Genomic DNA, 20,730 nt, shown 5'->3' with positions numbered 1-20,730 from the left:
GAGTAAATTAGAGTGTGTTGCCCGGCACTTAAAGTCTTTTGTTTTCATGCTCACACTGCATTGGGGACTGTTGCAGGCGTCGCTGGGCAGTGCCCACATCCCTTCAGCCCAGAAATCCCAAAGCTGCTGTCGTAAACCAGGCTGTTTGCAGTGGGCATCTAGAGAGAGCGTGGCAGCCCCTCGGGCACATCTCTGCCCCCCCAGTGTGCTGTGCTCAGGAGCTGCTGTTGCTTTTATCCTCCCATTGATATATTATTCATCTGTGATCTGAGACACCGCTCCTGTCACTGCTGCCCGTCTAGAATTCAAATTCATCCCATCCTATCACTGTGGCTGGTTCTCATTTGAATGTGTACATCTCTAAATACTTGCATACCCATGCACATATCCTTTCAGTGTAGAGTTCAACCAAAATGTCCTGTCTTGGTCTGTTAGGCTGCTGCTGTTGTTGTAGCTCTTTTTTGTTTGTTTTGTTTTGAATTTTGAAGTTTGCCAGCTAGATCAGGTTTCTCTCATTGTGGTTGTTAATGCCATCTTTATAATGGCTTTGCCAGCCATTCATTGCCAGGAGTAAAACCCCAGAGTGCAGTTCATCTTACAGATAAGCTCCAGTAGTTACCCTGAGGTAATTCTGCCTATAAAGAATGTCTGTATGGCCACAAGGTTCAGGGATTTTCTGATTCTGACCTCATAAAAGGAGGTGTTTCAGTTGTAATCTTGGACGTGTGTCTGCACACATCATTGCATAACCTCATTCTGTTTGGAGAGATTTTGACAGCTACAGCATCCTGGCACAGTGGGCAGGCGAGGGCATGCCTGACACTATTTAATAATGTTCATTTATTTTTTATAAAGGTCAAATAGTTTCTCCCTCTGTACCTCCTCTGTGCCTCTCTCACTATTCTGTTTCATTCACCATTTATTTTTACCTCACCTAAGCCTTAATTAACACAGCCCCAACCAGCGTGCTTCACATTTCTCTCTCATGACACCAGAGATGTTCCTGCTGAATCCAAGCTGTGGGACACCATGTTAGCTATTCCATTGCTGTCGTTGTTTCATTTAGCAGTAGTGCAATGGATGGGAAACACCTGAGGAGAATTCTAATGTGTGCTGCTGCCAGCGGCGGGAGGCTTGAGCATAGAGGAGCCTGGACAGAGGCTGGAGGAAATTACTTAGAAGCCTTTTCCAACTAGAGACAGGCTAAGGGCAACACAAAGAGGTGTGCAGGCATTCCTCTGGATCAGCTGGCCATCCCCATGGGAACATGGAAGAAGGGCCCAGGACAGGCTGTTACAAAGGTAGAGGTATGGAGGGAGTCCTCTGTAAGAGGTCTGATGTTTGGGAACAGGGATGGAGGTAGACCTCTAATTTTGGGATAGAGGGGTACGAGGAGACCCCTGTAGAGGATCACAGGTATTGATACAGTACAGGAGGGATGGACAATGCTGACAGCAGGGTAGCCTCACAGCTGGGCCTCCAGCCCTGCCTCTGGGCAGACATGAGAGGGCTAGCTCCAGAACCACCTCTCACTGTCAGACGAAGCAAGAACCAATTTTACCATTGACACATCCTTTTTATAGGGATGTAGCAAAGGGCGAGAGCAGTCACCCCACCCGGCCTCGAACCCGGGTCTACGGGGTACCAACCATGCCACTTTGACCACGACGCCAAAGAGCCAGGCTCGTTGGTATGGTAGTCAGAGCGCATACTCAACTGTAGTGACGGCACTCACAAGGGGATAAAATTTAAAACTTAAGTGGATGTTTGTGAAGTTTTCTGTAAACATTACACAGCACTTCAATCTACTGGTTAGTGCCATTTCCCTTCTTAGCACTTTAATTTTTGTATTTTGTGTCATAATAACATGAAAAGGTTGCCAGATAACTAAATATCTTAGTCTGATCAATGTTTCTAAAGAAGCTTTTATGTGAGATTTCAAGACTACTAAATTATCTTTTGTAATTTACCTTCATATTGTGTCTTTTTGATTAGTTATAATATAAGCTGAGGGGAAAGATTTACTTTTGTAAATGAATTAGCTAACATTTTCAAAAATCTTAAATTGATTGTCAGTTGCATGTATTAGTTCCTTATTTTAAAATTTGGAATTTTTGTCATTTGGCTACAGGCGTTTTAAAAGTGATTTTTTTTCTCAGATAATTTTTTACAAAGTTGTCGTCTTTGTTTTCATAAGTTGTTTTCTTTCGTAGTTTTGTTTGTGTGGAAACACTAAGTGACATTGTGGAGTAACATTCTGGTATGGTGACAGCCTGACTTCGCAATCATAAATTGTCTTCATCTTCCTCAGATCACAGTAGCATTTGGTGTAGAGTTTCAATGACTATTTAAATGCATCTTTCCATGGGGTCTGACAGCTTTCACACCGTACTCCACCTGCCACAGTGCCCCACTCCCAAACAGACAGTGCTGCCACCTTTTGGAAGATGACATTTTTATAAAATGCTACAACTGCTACAACAGTGTTGTCTTTGGCTGGGGACAGTGAGCTTTGCAAAGCTATCAGAAAAGCATCACATATGTGTGTTGGTTCTTGATGGCAACTCATTTTTATCAGGTTTTATCAGGTTGATTGATCACATTTCAAACTTTTAACTGTGTGACATGTTAAATTGACATATTTATTGATCATTTTTAAAATGGTTAAATTTTTCCTATAGGTTGTTCTACTTCTGGTTCAACTTAAAGTGTTACCCATTGAAAAATACTGTTTTGATGGACCAGTCTTTCTTGGATTTCCATGAATACATGTGATGTTTTGTCTACCTATGATTGAGCATGGTCCAAGTGAGTGTGTTTGGACTCAGAATTGTAGTTTTGAAGACAGGAACAGCAAGAGCAATAGCTTGCTGCCATTCAGGAGGGATGCAAGGCCCTGAAGTAATCCATTAGTGTGGAGAGTGTGCTTCCTTCCACAGTAGTGAGAAAAGTAAAATAAATACCTCACCTAAAGTTTGTTAGGGGGGTAGAGTGCTTAAAACTGGCATGATTCTGATTCTGAGACTGAGAGCAGCACTGTTGTAGCCGCCTCTCTGGAACCACTTCCACGACTTGATTTGGCGTGGCAGGAGCTGTAGGTGCCCCCAAGCTCTGCTTGAGTTGCATGGTTGCAGCTGCCAGTGACTTCAATTGTCCAGGCTCTCTGTGTTGTATTTTCTCACAGAAAAGCTGACCATTTCCGAGAGGGATCACGCAGGGGAAACAGTTATCGCGATTGTGTGTGTGTGTGTGGAACACATGATCCCCTAAGGCAGAGTTGAATGGGCCAATGGGCTGACGTGTGTGCCTGTGTGTCTATGCTGAAAAATGAGCAGAACTTGATTTTGTCACTGGCTTTAGCTGGGCAGGTTTGTCACGTCAGTCAGGGACAAAGCTGGCGTTGTTCAAGCTTCAGCGTAAATGCCTGGCTGTTAAGAGAAGTATTAGAATGGGCTTTGTGCCTGGGGCCCACGCTGTCACAGCTTGGGCAGGGGTCAGTATGGCCTGTTGAGCTCTGTGCATGCATGCATGCGTGTGCACTGGGACCTTGAGTGGGGGAGCATCTCCTCAGGAGCCTGCCTCAGTCATTGGGAGGCAGTGTGGATTACATTACATTTACATTACATCTTTCTGTACTGTCCACTTCAGCGTAGCTCTGGATACTACCTCCTAAGCAAGCGGTGGAGGATAAGTGCAGTGCTTGGTAGAGGTGTGTGTGTACTAAAGAGCGCTGAATAGCTGTGGTGTGACTGGCTTCCTGTCTGTCATTCCAGCCAGACTGAATGGCCGGTGCTAGTAGCTCCCTCCAGACGATGGGGCACTCCAGATAATCCAGCTGCTGTCTGGGTGAAATGCACTGCTTGCACTTTATTATTGTTGTGATTATTTTTATTATCTGCAGGCTGGATTGCCCTTCCAGCACTTCCCTGCAAGATTTATTTATATCACTGATAATTCAATTAAGCTAGACGTACAGGGGAGCCCCTGTGAATTACAATAATGGAGCTAAACTGAGTACTTCTAAATGAATAACATTTCAATTAAGGTAGAATCCAGATGCCCCACCAGAGCTCAGATCTTTGAGGGACTGCAGCCTGAAATGGCTTTTAGCAAAGTAAAATAGTGCATGGGACTTGGCTCTAGATAGACAGGATTTACATGCATTAGATACATGCACAAATGTACATGGACCTTTTATTCCTATTAGTATGCAAAATGAAGGCCATTATTTATGCAAGTGAGTCAGGCAGATTAATATCATTCTGCACATCTGAGTGACAATGAGTCTTATTTTAAATCCAGAGTTACTGTGTGAGGCACTAAGCGTACACCAATCGTAGAGAGAGGGGGAGAGAGAGGCTAACTGAGCTACTTTTGCAATGAGCTGCTGATATGAAGAGGGTGTGTGTGTGTGTGTGTGTGTGTGTGTGTGTGTGTGTACAATACGAAAGTAGAACACAGCATCTGGCCCTATTTTTCTCTATTTTTCTGTGCCAAGAGGTGTAAAGTGTAGATAATTTACCTTAATTCAGTGATATTAACCAAGGCATTTTTATCCCTTTTTTTTCAAAATTTTATAAGTAGCAAAATCTGATGAAATGGTCATGCCCCTCTTGTCTGCACCAGCTGTGACATATCTTATTGATGTCATTTGTTTAGGAGTTGGATGAGTAGCAGTGAGTTGATCGCAATTTACTAATTTGTTTTGGAAATCAGCAAAGAAGGAGGATGTATACAATGGAGCATGTGTGTCAGACACACACACACTCGCTAACAACTCACTGTCTGTACTGAACCTAATGTCAGAAAAGGTCTCATGCTGGTGCTAATGTTCCTGCTGGGAAGCAGGGAAAGCTAAAGGACACAAAGGGTAAAAGATACAGTGTGCATTTGTCTATGATTAAGTTTCATCTCATCCAAAAGAAAAAATACCAAGCATGCAGCCGATTGTGCAAAAGTCCTCTTCCCAAGTTTAGAGGTGTATTACACTGTGTATTTCACAAAGAGAGCACCTGTGGTAATCACCAGTACATGATATCAGGCCGGGGCACAGAGACTACAGTGTCTTAGATCTGCCTGTTCCTTTGTCCAGCTGAAGAGATGCAGATGCACTGCACTTAGATGTAGAAAACTGACTTAGAATTTGAAATAATCTGAAGGCCCCATAATACATATACAATGCACATAAAGCATACACAGGGGTGAGGTAGCAGCATGAACATTAGGTTATGTCACTGTAATCAGTCAGTTGGAGAAATCATCAATGAAATTCTCTTTGGTATAGTGTTTTGGATAATCACAGTGTTGTCCTTTATGCACTTTTAACATAGTTTAGTCTTCTGGGCTGACCACTCATTGCATGAAAGCATGTTTTTCTGAAAACCACACAGCCACCTATGTTTTGTATGATTTCATTTGCTTGTATTCTATTGTTTGTTTATTTCCCAAAGTAGAATTTGTGTAGGATATGGTTTGCCATTTTAGTCAGCATTTTGTTTCTGACATTTCTCATTCATTTATTTTTGTGTTCTTTTTCTCCACCCCTTCTCACTTAACTATGTGACGTTCCAGGTATCACAGTGCTGGACAGTCTCTCCTGTGTAATCCATGCTTGTTACTGTGTGTCCATATGCTGATTAAGTGAAGAGGTTCTCAGTTTTTCCACAAGATTTACAGAAAGAATTGAAGCAAATTGCCTACTAAAGGTGTGGAAAGTGACTGTATTTCTGAGCCTTATTTGAAGCTGGTTAGGACTCAACTTGCTGTGTACACGCATGAAATATGTCATGTGCCAGTCTGTGTCGTGCCCAGAAAAATGGAGCACAGGAAGAATTGTGTGGTGATCATTGGCCAATGTGTAATCACATGTCCTGTAGAGAGGATACTGAAGCAGAGCTGAGTGCAGTGTCCCTCTTTTTCTCCCATTTGTTAGAGCAGGGTGGTTATGGAGGAGCCTGTGTTAAAAATGCATAGAAAGTGGACCTTGAATGTAGGGTAAGAGAGAAGAAAAGCGCCAAACCATGGATGAGATTGTATGCAGGAAAGAATGTATTTTGATTACTACTTGAGCCTGGCTCCTCTTGCTCCTGTTAAGCATCACTAGGCAACAGGACCTGCATGTGTAATATTGGCTCTGTGTAAGTAGCAAGCATAAGCACTGGTCCATTATCGGCTAACTCAATCCTGACCTCTTCTCAGGAAGCTGAAATTGATTCAAGGATCCTTTACACCATATTAGTGCAACAATATCTGATGTTTCTGACTCTGATTACTCTCATATCTGAATCTTTTGTAGGTGTTTTCAGGATCTGTTGTTGATGTGGGGAGAAAAGCAGAAGAGGAAAAAAAATAAAGAGTGTGAAAGAGAGGAACAAGGTAGAGTTTGCAAGATGAGTGAGGAGAAATGGGTCAAATGTGATAGCATCTTCCTCTCAGCAACAGCTTCCAGTGAACATGACAGACATGCAGCCCCAGCAGCAGTTCTCTCAGTTCACTGCTCATGCTCAGTATGCTGTGTTTGTAGCACACAGCAGTAGTATTTGGATAAGGCGTAGAATTAGAATTGGAGGAGGTGGAGAGAAGCTGCCCCTTGGCTATTCTGTCTGCTTGGAGTCCACACTGCACTCTGAAGAGAAGGGTGCAGAATGTATTTCTTAGACCAGTTTAATGAGTAAAACTAAAATGCTCATATTCCTTTGAAACTAGCAGCTATTTCACTGCTCTCAGAAGCTGCCTTGTGATTGGCTGGATCCAGAGGCAGGTTTGTGTGTAATGGTTGTTGGTCGGGGTGAATGTTGTCCCCTCTGGCCCTGCTGTGGCCCTGCACACCTCTCTGAGGTGGAGTTGTAATGAGCTGGGAGTATGAGCAGAGGAGCAGGGCATCCCTGTGGCCCAGCTCTTAATAACAGGCCTCATGTATTTCCACACTCTGTGTTTGTCTTTCCCCCTCTGCACAAAAGAGGCCTAATGAAATGAATTTGCACAGGTCATGGGCTACACAACCAATCTAGGCCTGGTTGCCTGGATACCGGAGTGGGCTTGGCTGGCTTCTGCAGCTAGTTATTTGCACACCAAACAGCGCATTCTATACCAGCTTTTATATTAAATGTAAATAGGCTACAGATGGGAAGTTCTGTGGGCCAGTTAGGTTTTTGCATAGGCAGAGGGTATAGGTTTCAAACTGGGGCTGCATCATAATAAAATAGAACAGAGCACACCAATTGTATTAAAGGCGAATATGTCTCTGTTAATTATGTGTTGTAAGTCATGTCAGCCATTGACACATAGGCCTTGTGGCTGTGGTCGACCTGTATGTTTAACGTACACTGCAATATATGGGTCAGTGGCCGGACCCTGGCTAGCCCTGCTGTTTTCAGGTGACACAAACTTATGTGGAGCTCAGGCAAAATGCACTTGAGACACGACACTCCTTCCCTCTGCTCGGGATCTTTAATTTTGAATATGTATGTGTCCATTTTCTGCCCCATCATCCCCCAGACCATGACAACCATTTTGAGTGGCACTGCCGACCTGCATGTAAGCTCTGCCTCAGTGATATTCTTGTATTTCCTTCCTGTCTGTCTTCCTGCCTGTGTTTTTGAGATGACACACCCAGTATGCCACAGTGTGACATGCCCAGATCCCTATCTTTCACAGATTGATTCAGTGGTGCTGGGTCATACAGGTATCGAGATGGACACTGATGGCCAAAATAGAGTACAGTGTTAAGATGTCTGTCTGGAAAAGGCTGGAGTAATCACTGCAATATGGTGTGGCCTTAGCAGGCCCTTACTCAGACAGGAAATAGCAAGGCTTAGGTTAAAGATGTGTAAGAGGTCTCTAAGATTCTTCCAGGTGTAAACAAATGGTCTTCTAGACGACGATAAAATCAGACAGTCACAGAACCCAGAGGGTAATCGCATTGAAGCACAGTTGTCCCACTTGATGTGAAATCAAAAAACACCAATAACAGATTAAATATTAGGAATATAGTCTGCCAAGGCCCCAGCACCCTTTCAGTTAACCAATCAAATTACTTTTTGTCTATTTAAACCTTGAAGTGGGCTTTCAGGCTATGTGTTGTCCTGACATTCCTCACTGAAGACAGATAGCATGCTGGACTGCCTGAAATAAGAGTCAGGTGGCCTTTGATACTAATCATGAAAACAGGAGCAGCCTTGCTAGTGATATCACCTCTCAGGTCATCACAGTCCTCAAATCATGACCCCTTAATTCTTTCAGGTCCCTTGGTTGGACTGAGCAGTGAGCAGATAGAGGCAGAAGAAGGTGCTTTCCCACTGGACTGTGTGCATTCACAAACACTACTTAGGCTGTCACGTGGTACTGTACTGCTATAAAAAGGCCTGGCTCCCACAGGAAAAGCTCAGTTCATCACTGCAGATGTGCTAACATGTGGGTAGCTTTTTTTTTTTTTTTTTGGGGGGGGGGGGGGGGTTTGTTGTGGTGTTTGTTGTGTTTGCTCTTGCTTATTTTTCCTAAACTGAATATTTGCACCGTTTAGGCTATGTGCCAGCATGCTTACCATGTATGTGTCAAGTTTCCAAAAGTAACGAACATTGCAGCCAAAATGAACAGGGGTGAAAGCCGAAGCATTTAGAAGGCTTTTAAGCTCATCTCTCACTGCAGAATAAACTGAGGCAGTCTGGGTACAGAGCGCTGCTCGGCTGTGATTCACAGGCTTTTGCACGGACCCTGCAGAGAGAGACTGTGTCCTCACCATTTTCTGATATCACAAGCTGACCCCTGTGTGTTCTAACCAAATCTGGCTTTCATCTTTCTCACAAGGCTGAAGCTCATTAGGAGGTATATTTAATATCATGTTAGAATTGAGTGGAAGTGAGATGGGGAATCCAGTCGATGAACCAGGGTCAGTTCTCACAGAGAGAGAATAAAGTATGATGCAAACTAATCTGGAGTCAAGAGTATGGCGTGCTCTCGAAGGCTGGTGTTCAGGAATAAATTGAAAGGACATCTTGCAAACTATGTATGTTATTCTGAAGTGTTTTGTTGCAGTACTGTGTACAATAATACTGCATAATGTGTGTTATATCTTAGAGTACTTCTTAGCTTGCATTAAGATGGGTTGTGTGGGTTAGAAGGGGCTTCCTAAGTCTGTGAGTAGGCACGAAGCTGTCCCAGAGAAGCGAGAGGAAGCTGACCTAAGTCCGCACTCCTCAGTCTGAGTAGAAGAGACCTCGTATTCATACAGTCAGTCTCTCCATCCTGTCCTCCACAAACACTATTACCAAGAATGGTGCACGGCTTTGCCCAAATTGTTGGATGAGCTAAAAGAACCAAACAAGTGTTTGTCAGTCTGTATTTTAGAATTTATTGTAGTCTTTTTCAAGAAGGTGGTTTCTTTTTTGAGAAGCCTATGACTGCCACTCATTCAGTGCACCAACCAGAATGTTTTGAGCGGTGGCTTCCCTGTCCTTTTACCTATTAGAATGGCTGAGAAAGGCCTGCTACTCTGCAGCCAGAGGGGGAGTATACAGCTAGCACCAGGAGCGATGTACTTATGTGCTCTACAGGGGATCTTGTGCAGACTGCACACATACTGCATGTTGGGGAGGGGGGCAGTCTTGGGGAAACACTGCTTTGTTGTTCACATTTGCATCAATACAAGTGGAAATGTGTGGGAAGAAGAATACAGCAGAATCTTTGCATTAGAAGTTGGCCTCACTATACAATACTCTACCTACAGTGCATACTCATGTGTGATGAATTAGGATTGGCTTGATGACTGTGATGGCTTGCGGGGAGAGCCGGGTCTGACACACATGCTGATTGCAGATGCTCCAGAGCTTTTCATTAGGGTAAGTGGAGGGAGTCTTTTGAAAATGAGTCGTGTGTTTGGAATGAATAATGTTTTGCATATCCTCTTCATGTGTGTTCCACTTCCCTTGAAGAGAAGAAAAATAAGATGCAATTTAGTTACACCGCCAAAACCTCACAAACTCTCAACAGAGGACCGGAGAAGTCAGTGGCATACTGTTCACCCACATCACTAAAAGCTGCAAAGGCCCTGTACAGGATCTAAATGCTCAACTGTACCTGTATAGGATGTCTGATGTTCTTATATTCTTACTGTTTTCTTGTATTTATATTCTTTGTGGTTATTCTGGTGCTGGCATCAGCCCTGAAAATGAATTGAATTGACACACTCCAAATCCATCGGAGGATCCCATTTATTCATTTTGTGTACACTTAGTAGTTTCACTGTCACATTAATGTACCATTTTCTACAAGCTTACCTGTATAAAGCATTTTTTCTACATTTCAGACATGTGAAATTCAACAGAAACAGTGTGCTGTATGTCAGGTACTGAACATGGAATACTGCCTCTTGAAAAGGGAAACCCACATCACTCCACATTGTAAATGTCACTGCTAAAATGTCATGAATCAAGAAAGGGAAAATATTCTCACACATCATGTAGTCATGTTACTGATTACTGTAGCGGGTCTTCCCTATGTGGTGCTTTTTCTTGCTGTATGAGGGAGTAAATACATTTCAGAAAGAAGAAAATAGGGAGAGTGGCATTTTGAAGGAGCTGCAGTCATGAATGACCTAACAGGATCTGTCCTGTTACCATGCAACAGCAACACATTTGTCGAGGCTGGTCACAAAGACACTTTTCCCTGGATGGGGCATTTTGCAACCTTCGATCTTCCTGAAAAAAATCTCAGTTGTTAGTGAAAAGCATCTCCATTACTTGTCAGTTTTTGTTTTTGTTCCCCTCTGGTCTGTGCTGTCAGCATACTAATAGTGTGTTTGTGTTTCTGCAATGAATGCTTTCTGCTTACACTCAAAAACACATATATATAAAAATATACCTCAGAGTCTTAATGTGTATGTGCACATGTGTAATCTACTGATGCAGTCACAGACACTTTCAGTTGGAACTTTTCACACTACACAACACACTATAGCAGAGTGGGGACTCATTGGACAGTAAGCAACTCAGGGGTGCCTGAGAGTGGTGACACAAGGAATCTTTGGCCATCATACCCACTCCTGTCCCCAGTGGAACAAAGTCACTTTGTTCCCTTGCTGTTATGGTCATGGCTGGTTTCAAACCCTGGCCATAGGGCTCAGACTGAGCCATGCAGGACTAAACATTAGTATTTTAAAACTACAGGTACATGTTTATAGATTTTTGGCTGCCAGGTTGCAAAAATCAAAGTATTTCATTTCTCAAGTGCAGGTTTGCATCTGAAGTAGTCTTACTGTTTTTTTTCTTCCATCTTAATTTTCTCATTCTGTCTTGTGCTGTCAAAAAGCAGAATTTCTTTAAGGTATCAAAATGTGGTTAATGTAGAGGTCCAGAAGATCTCAGAAGAATTCTCTGTGGTGAAGTTTTTCACCACATTTTAGACATTTATGTATGGCCACGCAGTCAAACGCAGGCCACCCTTAAATGGAAAAGAACCATGGGGAGGGGAGATTAGACTGCATGGATCACCAGCCACAGAATGCAACCAGACGTGGCTGCTAATTGCCCTATATGAAAGGCTTGATTTCGTGCTGATGGGGGCATTGTGAGGAGTGGTGAAAAGGTGTTTCCAGGTGAGGAGGTTAATATGTCTCTCTCTCTTTGGCAGACGGTGGATGACGATGGGATGGAAGCGTGAATGAGGGTTGCCGTGGCGAAAGCTGAATGATGCCCAAGGGCGGGGGTTTGAAAACACCCCAGCTGGAGGATTTCCCACTGAACACCGACATGGTGGAGAAGCAGGCTGGGAAGAAGGTGAGCACAAACCCCTCTCTGTCTATTACACCACTGGGCTCCTCTTTTCCCTGGAAGCTTGCATAAAAGTACAGTGGTTTTCCTCTTCACAATTGAGCCCATGCCCCTCAGTTAGAGCCTGATACCCTCATAAGCAGCACCCCCCTGTAGCAAGGAGATGGGGTCCTGGGACATGAAAACAGTTTCCCCATTGTGATCTCTCTGACTTTTGTGCTCAGTTTCATGGTTCTGTGGCTGGATGTGCAAATGCAAGGCAAAAAAGGGTTATCCACTTTGATGTTTGTTAAAGAATTAATTTATATATATATATATATATATATATATATATATATATATATAAATATAGATAATGCAACAGCTGTACTGTGCCCTGTTAGATTTGGCTTACTTCTCAGCAGTGCAATATAGTAATTCTGTGGTTTAGATGGCTCAAGCTTTGGTTTGAGGGGCTTTGGTCTTCCTAGGCTTTGTAGGTCCAAAGCCTTTTTCCTATATGAAACTGTTGTCATTCTGTGAATTTGTGTTTTTCCGTATTATGTCAGCATCATTCAGGAGTGCATATGAATAACAGTCATCCTTGGAAAATGAAGCTAAAAAAATAAACAAGAACAATTTTCAGTGATTATTCATCCATATCAGTGTCTACCTTTCTGATTGATTTGGACTCTAATGGGGTTACATTATTATAAGTAATATATCACAGTCGAGGTGCAGTCTGCAAGGCAAGAGATTAAGGCAGCCCCAGTGCTGTTTGTTTGCAGTGACAGCCTGTTGGCTGAGTCCTTGTTAGCAGCAGTGGGGTCAGGAGCTGAATGAGGAGGACTGGGCATTTGGGCTTAAAGCAGCTGCAGCAGTGCTGTGAAGCGACTGGTGTACATGTACAGCATTCCGTGCTGGATTGCATCAGACACAGAGAGAGCTGGAGAGTTGCTAGGAGACCTATAAACAGGGCTGGCCACGGAGGCAGCTTTCAAGTGAATTGGCGGCACGCTGCCATCTCATTATTTAGCTCGCTCCTCTGTGTGTGTGTGTGTGTGTGTGTGTGTGTGTGTGTGTGTGTGTGTGTGTGTGCGTGCGTGCGCGGTGCGCATGCGTGCGCACAATGCACATGCTTGTTTCTACAGAGTGTACATAGGGTATGGCTCTCCGTGAGCAGGTCACCGATGGTTCCTGCCCTATCATTGTACTGTGTACAGTGCCAAGCAGCACCCAGAGGAGGGGAAGAGAGCTGTGTGCACATGGTGACATCATAATCTCATGACTGATGAAGGGCAAGCAGCTGCTCTCCCTGCCAGCAGTAGGAAAAGTAACATGGTGGGAACTGGGAGCAGTATGCTGCTGTGATCCTGCTATTACTGCCCTCAGTCCTGTGTCTGAGCGCTTTAGATTTATTCAGCTGATATGGACTGAGCATCTGGAGAAAAACAAAGGTTTGAACCCGGTAAACTCTCTAATTACTCTGTTATTCTAGACAGGATCATGCCAAGAACTCAGCTGGCTTAGTCTGAAAGCAAATCCTGCTGTTGGAAACAAAAATAAAATTACATAAGCTTCATTTTTGGGGTTTTATAATCTGACTTGATTAATGTATTATATCACTCATTAAAGTATATGTTTATGAGAATACCTACCCCCAACTTAAAAGCAAGGTCCATTTGCAGGGTGTCAGAATTTTGTTTTTGCTGCTTAGTGTAAAACTGAGGGTGTTGCTAAATGTCTCTCAAATGATTGTAACGCTCAGGCTCATGCCTCTCCAGCTTATCTGTGTGCATTGTTTCATATTCAGATTCAAACAAGGGTAGGGCACTTTTACAGCCCCTGTCCCTTCACATTGTTGATATGCTAAGCCAGGCTTTTTCAGGCCTTCAGATTAAGCCTTTGGAGGAGGATATTCCTGGTGGTTACTGGGGCTTCTGATGGGTTCCTGTTGCCATGGACCACTGAGCCCACGGTTGCAGTTCCCTCCCACCTGAAATTCCCTGTGTCCTGCTTGCAGTATGGAGAGGAAATTCCAGGAAAAAGTCACGCATTGCACATCCTGGAATTGCTGGAAGTCTCTGAGCAGACATAATTCCGCTCCAGGGGAATTTAAAGGACAGCACTGTTCCCACTGTCTCATGGCTGGTGGCCGGAGGAAGTACAGCAGGGACAGAGTGCTTCATGGGTCCCTCTATACACAGCACTCCCTGTGTCCTGTCTGTGTACAACACCCTCTATGTTCATCTCATCTTTGTTTCATCTCTACACCAATTCTTTTCCATCTCTGCACAGAGTACAGCTTGATATTTATTGTAGTGCTTGTCCTCAGAGATGAAGCGAGTAACAATTTCATGCTACAATCATTAGCTCTCATTGGTATAAAGGATAATTTTCTCTTTCAACCTCAGTTAGCTTTATTCTGGTATTGTACCTTTGGTTTCACCTTTCATTTATTGTGAAGGTCCATCGCAGATGTGTGTCAGGCTCTGAATTCCTGATTTGGTTAACAAAAGTTTCTGTGGTTGAAATAAGCTAGTGGAGGTCAGAAAAATCACTTATTGCTCTTGTTTGCATTTTTCAGGATAAAGACAAAATCTCTTCAAACAAAACTCCCAAACTGGACCGTAGTGATGGAGTCAAAGAGATGAAAGAGAAGGCTCCGAAGAGGAAGCTGCCCTTTACTGTCGGAGCCAATGGAGATCAGAAAGATTCAGATTCAGGTGAGAAAGAGGGGAAGAGCATGTAGACGGTACAGCCTCATATCCTGTCAGTATCACAGGAAACAGCAGAGCGTGCTGGGAGGTGTGAGAATGGGCTGCTGTGATTGACAGAGCCACTGCAGACTTTGTGTCTCCATATGTCCATTCTCTGCCAAGTCTGCTACAGAGCCCTGAAAAGGGCCACATGGAACATTATTCAGTTAACAAGAGATTTGTCCGCAGAGGAGCCCAAAAATATTGGTATGGATAAAATATATATATTTTTTACAGCAATTCAAGAAAGCCAAGATGAGCGTGATAATGTTTTCAGGGGCGTATTGATTAAAGCCCAAGCATAAATGTTTAGGTTTTATTGCCATTTTATTGCCATTATCTTGTTTGTTTCTGATCTAAAATATAGTGTCTTGGATTGGTTTGTGTTACATGTGGGTTAAAACGTTCAGGGGGAAACCCTGTGTATTTGTTCTGAACTTTTTCTTTTTGCTCCAAATCTATGGAATATTGTCTTGCTTACGTTGTATCACTTGCTATTGTATTTATCAGACTTCCCTTTGAGAGAAGCATGGTGTCAACAAAAGCATTCCTTTTCATTTGTGGGCCATGAGTTAACTACCCAAAGCAGCTGTTTTCTTCCCAGAATTCTCCAACTGGATCTTTTTTTTATGGATGTGAAGTTTTGGTTGTGGTGCAGTTTTTGCTTGCTGGGTACAGTCCATGGTAACTTGTGCAGAGCTGTTTAAAGTAGGGTGTATCTGTCTGTTAGGCATAGCCAGGGGGTGTGAAATTTTGTTTAGCTTTTTGAAACAAAGCCCTGATTGTTTACTGTGATGTAAATACGGGGTGGAGCCCTGAGCTTTCTATCAGGGCAGAGGATGTCAGCTTCCCTGTGACTTGCGCTGGTGTTTTGGAGGGAGCTACATCGCCATCGTGTCTCATAGAATCATACACACTGAAGCCCTGTCTGTTCGTGTGCAGCGCTTATCTGCATCTGCCTGTCTACAGAAACGCATCCATGGTGATTTACAGTGTATCTCCCTTTATCTCTCTAACGCTTTTCTCTTTTCTTTTGTCCCATGTGATCCTCTTCTTTCCTCTCTCTCTTTCCAATTCTCTGCTTCTTTGCTCCATGAAAACCCACACATATTCCTCATTATCATACTCCTTTTTTGTATATGTTTACCATTGGGTCCTTTCTTTGTTGAACCATCCACAATAATTTGGGCCAAACTTTGTTTTGATGACACCACTGTTGTGTCATTGTCTCCCACCTACAACCCCCCATGGGATTTGCCTGATTCTTTGCATCTTGTTCCAACTACTTCTTTTATTTGCTGATGTCTGTTTTCTTGCTGTCATTTTCCCTTGTTTGTATGTGTGCCTGGTGTGTCTGTGTGGTGTCTGTGGTCTCTCTGACCTTGCCTCTCGCTGTGTGTCCATGCTTTGTATGTGTGTGGGTGTGCTCGTTACCACTCCCCCTGCCCCTCCCCTCTGTTGGGACTGGTAGACTGTGACCCTGGCCTGTCGTCGGAGGCCTGGGATCCCCCAAGCGCTGCCACCTCACTCTCCACCTCCAGGCTGCTCTCAGGTAAACACTCCCGCCTCTGTCTCTTCTGGGTGCTGCACTTCTCCAGGATCCTCTGTGAGCAGCCCACCTTCTATCTCTATTTCTTACTCACTCTCTCTTTTTGTGTGCCACTTGACTGCAGCATTCCAGCTCCACCCCCTCACCTCCCACCCCTTCTTCATCTGCAGGCTACACGCTGGAGTCACCTCACTTCCACATGAGTCATCCAGACTGCTAGGGTCAAAGGTCAAACCCTACCCAGGCTTAGGTTGATCTAATGATGGAAAAGATTGTGAGCCATGATGCATTTATGTCTGAACTGGGGAGTGAAGATAAATGTCTTGCAGTTTGTAATTTTGTGTGTAGAATACTGGCATCTGTGAGATTGTACAGGGATGCAGAAAACGGTAATAATATAATAGCTCATAATAATACATTTTGGCGGTTTCATCTGACCGTGAAAAAGGAGTAATTCATATACTCCCTCATCTCTGCCGTTACTGTGATCAATTTGTGCTAAAAAGGCTAAAAAGCAGTTGCGCAGGAGATGAAAGAGGAAAGAGCCACCAGACGTGACACTGCTGTGAAGGAGTGGAGGACTGTATTTGGCTATAAACCCAGCTCTCACCACCCTTCCTTATTCAGCTTTTTTTTCTGCCCAGGAGAGACTGCTCTATGGGGAATGGAGGACAATTTTTTTTGGAAGAAAGGACACAGTGACCAGGGCTAGGGGTGAAGTGTTGTTCTCAGAGCTGAAGTTGTACTTCTGGACTTTGGGGACTGTAATTTAGCTATGAGCTCCTTTGAAAGAATGGTCTGCATTGCTGGAGAAGAGTCTGATGCTAGGAGCAGGTTATCATGTGGTGCCCTGTGTCAGTGCTAGACTGGCACTGGGGAGTAGATGGTTACATTATAGGCCTGATAGGCCTGGGTAAGTGAGAACGCTGTTAATGCGGTGATATTGTGGCAATTCAGCTTTAGTAGAGCTGTAGTGATGCTACAGTGATGTTGTGTTGTATCAGGTCAGGGAGGGCTATACTGATGCCGCACTAATATTGCTCTAGATCAGGCCTCGATAGTGGAGATCTGAATCTGCTGGACTCACTGCTCTGTGCTGTTGTTTAACAGCTGTACCCGGCTGAAGAACTGTGTTTTTGTAGCTCACTTACTGTTGCTCGGCTGCTTTCAGTGCGTACTTCGGTTAGTGCAGGCTATAACAGTGGTTCCCTGTGTGACAAAAGTTGTTACCAACTGATGGGTATCCTCTGTAAATTCATAGGCAACAAATTATCCCTGAAATAGTCGATTTTCTTTCTTATTTTGTAAGTTTATTAAGGTTATGGATCTGGAATGTAATTGCTGCTCAGACTTCTGAATATCAAAACTTTTAAATATCCTGTAGTTTCAGTATGCTTCAATATCAAACTTTGGATATATTTGGTTGGATAAGGACATATAAAAATGTTAAATAATGCATTACTTGGGTTTTTTAATGTGCTGTGAAATAATTAAATGTCTGCCGTCTGGCACTGTTCCTTCTGGGGACAGTGTTGGCGCAAGAGTTACAGCAGCAGTAAATGACAGCAGTGATGACAGCGGCCAGTGTAAAGTCACTGGGCAGAGATGCAGATAGAGGAGCTTTGCAACATTGCTGGGTTGACCTTGGCATCTCTCCCTCTTCCTGCACACACCGGTAGCGCTTACCATTCAGCCGTGTACTCCATAATATGGACAGACTGATAGACACACAGGCAGATAGAGTGTGTACCTTGCACTAACAGACATGGACATGCATGTAAGGTGATAATATCCTTTATATACAGGCAGGTGTATTCACCCGCACATTTTAGCACAATGCTAACGTCACCTATCAGCAGTCCCACTTCAGAGCAGAGTTTTTATTTGTTTCGGTGAGTTGAAGGGCCTCTTGTGGCTTTTAAATAGTGTATTGAAGCCTGACGCCTTCACTGCACCAGAGACCTCTGTTAAAAGTGTGCACAAAACCTGAATTTCCCTTAGGGGAAGAATGTAATTAATGTCGCACTTGCCATCTACTGGTAATTTTACGCCAGTACATTCTGTAAGTTTGTGACTCATATGAGACCTGTGTTTAACTTTTGGCTGGGATGGATTGGTTTGGTTTTCGGTAGCAAGTTATAATTACATTTTGGCTTTTCAAATGATGTGGATGCCTTATCACTGCAGGAGAAAGGCTCTGAGGCACAGGCTCTATATCTGTCCTGGTGTTTTTTTGGTACATTCATACCAACGAAGAACATTTACTTAATTTCTTGTTTTCACAGATGTATGTGTGTGTGTGTGTGTGTGTGTGTGTGTATAAGGCCAACCAGGAGTACATACCCATCAGAGAGGTTATTAGTCCTTCTGGATGCCCACTGTGGTCTGCTGACTTTTCAGATGGATCAAGGAAAACACACTTTTTATGTTCAGAAAAAGGTCAATTATTTTGTTTCAATTTTTTAACAGCAGAAAAGACAGTGACACAACATTCTAGGTGTACTTCCTGTCTGTACCTCCGTCATTTGTTTGTTGACTGTCCCTAGCCAGCTCCAGAGCGCTGCCTCAGCCGTTGAGGGTGGGAAACTGCAGCCATTCGCTATTGTTATATGTTGGGGCAGCAGGAAATGCTTTGCAATATCCCCAACCTTGATGTTTTCCTTGGGTTTAATCCACAGGGTGGCTCTGTGGCTCTGGAATGTGCCATACTGCATGGTTTGATCTGTGTGCTTTTGTGTCCTGGACTATGTTTCTCAATGTCAGGGCGTATGTTTTAGGATGATCGAACAGCTGAGGGAGGGTGTTGCTAAGAATAAAGCTGAGACTGAACTGGATTCACGCTCTGGATCTGTGTGTATCTGGGGGGAGGGGAGGGAGGAAAGTCCCCTCCTCTGCTGGGCTCCAGTCCCATCCTCCTCAGCTGCTGACCCAAATTCTCTGCACCCTTTAGCCATTCAGGCCACAACACAGACCACCAGTAGTACTGTCGCCACTCTCATGGCCACGTATGAACCCGCAGTAACAGCAGCACTCAGCACGACAATACCTTAGTCTGAATCCTTTCTGTCATTGTGCCACTGGAGTAACTTGGGGGGGGGGGGACGACTGTTTTCTGGGATGCTGCAGGATCATATTGTGTATTTTTGTTTGTGGATTGTGAATTTTTGTGGGAATAAAGAAGTCTGAACACCATGAACATGCATAGCATTTTTTCATCAGCAGACATAATTACAGATGACAGACTAGGCTGAAGGATATTTTTTTTCACTGTGAATAGAGCAGACCCAAAGGCTGCCAACTCCCAAAGCTGTTGGGGTGAGCCAGCCCTCCAGATGCTGTTCCCAATATTCAAACAGAACTCTTAGTGTTAGGGTTAGGGTTCTGCATTTGCCATAGTTACTGCCTCAAAGGCCAGCACTGATATGGAAGACTGTAGGCAAAAGTCAGACCCAAGAAATTGGTCCATTCTGAAGTCTGGAGTTGGTTGTGAACAGACATCGTGGTCTGGAGGTTGTGACCTCTGAAACTGTTTTACTGCTTGTGCAAAGTAGTACTGTCAGCGTTCAGTATCAGAAACAAAGGAAAAAGACTGTGAACTCTTCTAAAAATTAATGCATAGGTGCTCAAATGCAAACTCAAATGGTACAATTTCATTCATATGCAAACACGCATATGAATGAAATTGTACCATTATTTGAGAGGTTTTGCTTTCCCTTTGCACTGTCTCCATCTGTTGGTTGCAGAGTATGAAGCATGGACAAAATTTGACATTATTTTTGTTTCACTTGGCTTGTCAAAATTAGAGCAAAAAATTTGCTTCCTGTCGACCATGTACTGTTCTGGAGTTTCTGTTTTTCCTCTCCTCTCACAGTGGGGGCTCAGGAAAGTGTCAGGCTGGTCTTTCCTCACCCATCTTGTAGGGTAGCAGAATGGTAATTATTCCTGAAGAATGGCCTGTCCTAGCACCTCAGGGGCCATGGGGTTGGTGTATAGAGGCCTTAAAATGCTTTGTAAATAGTAATAACCTGTTAAAAATGGTGATGGACAGTGGTGATACTGATGTGCATGTGATAAGTAACAAAAACCTCTCATTTCCTCATTAAACTGCAGCAGTTTTCAGCTCAGTTCTGAACCTTCTGTGTGCAAAGTCCTCCTAAAACGTCACTGGGACCAGAACAGCCTTACTGGACCTGTCATTGGGTTGTCACTGGCATTTCGTTAGTGTTCAGGCTTACTGTGACATGAACCCACCTGAAGGGAATGAAGTTATTCCTCTCAAAGCCAGAATTAGACCTGCAGCAGGCAGTATTAGCACTTTGCACCACATCTGGGTTTTTCTGCTTTAACATCTGCGGCCTCTCCTTCCTACTTAGGGGAATGCCAATGGCAGGCTTTAAGCTCCTCAGTGGCCCCAAAGTCCATACAGAGACATGTCTGTCCAGATTTTGAAAAGCAGCTCTAACAACGATAGTTCATTGTGTCAGTTCCTAATGACCTTTACCGAAATCCAGGCAGTATTAGTATTACACAGCCTTCCAGCCCCTTATAATACCAGTCTCATTACTGAACAGGGCCCCTGAATTTTAAAAGGCTGAAAAGGCAATGTCTGCATTTTTCATCTCCCTCAACTTCCACTGCCTGCAAACTTGTTAGGACTGCTTCTGTGGTTTCTGTAATG

The 20,730-nt window shown here is 43.7% G+C and overlaps 1 protein-coding gene across 2 annotated transcripts in view; it reads left to right on the top strand.

Annotated features, from left to right (window-relative positions):
• Positions 1-20,730, top strand: part of LOC118781594 (ankyrin repeat domain-containing protein 11-like) — a 105,610-nt gene that overhangs the window by 69,493 nt on the left and 15,387 nt on the right. For both annotated transcript variants that reach the window (XM_036534582.1, XM_036534581.1), the window contains 2 exons: positions 11,626-11,771; positions 14,332-14,470. In XM_036534582.1, the coding sequence (XP_036390475.1) occupies positions 11,682-11,771; positions 14,332-14,470 (229 nt within the window). In that variant the 5' untranslated portion in view covers positions 11,626-11,681. The remainder of the gene's footprint in view (positions 1-11,625; positions 11,772-14,331; positions 14,471-20,730) is intronic.

This window comes from Megalops cyprinoides, chromosome 8, assembly GCF_013368585.1.
Source record: "Megalops cyprinoides isolate fMegCyp1 chromosome 8, fMegCyp1.pri, whole genome shotgun sequence".
NCBI classification, from domain to species: domain Eukaryota; kingdom Metazoa; phylum Chordata; class Actinopteri; order Elopiformes; family Megalopidae; genus Megalops; species Megalops cyprinoides.
The sequence above is the reverse complement of the archived record's forward strand: the minus strand, read 5'-3'. Positions and strand labels throughout refer to the sequence as shown.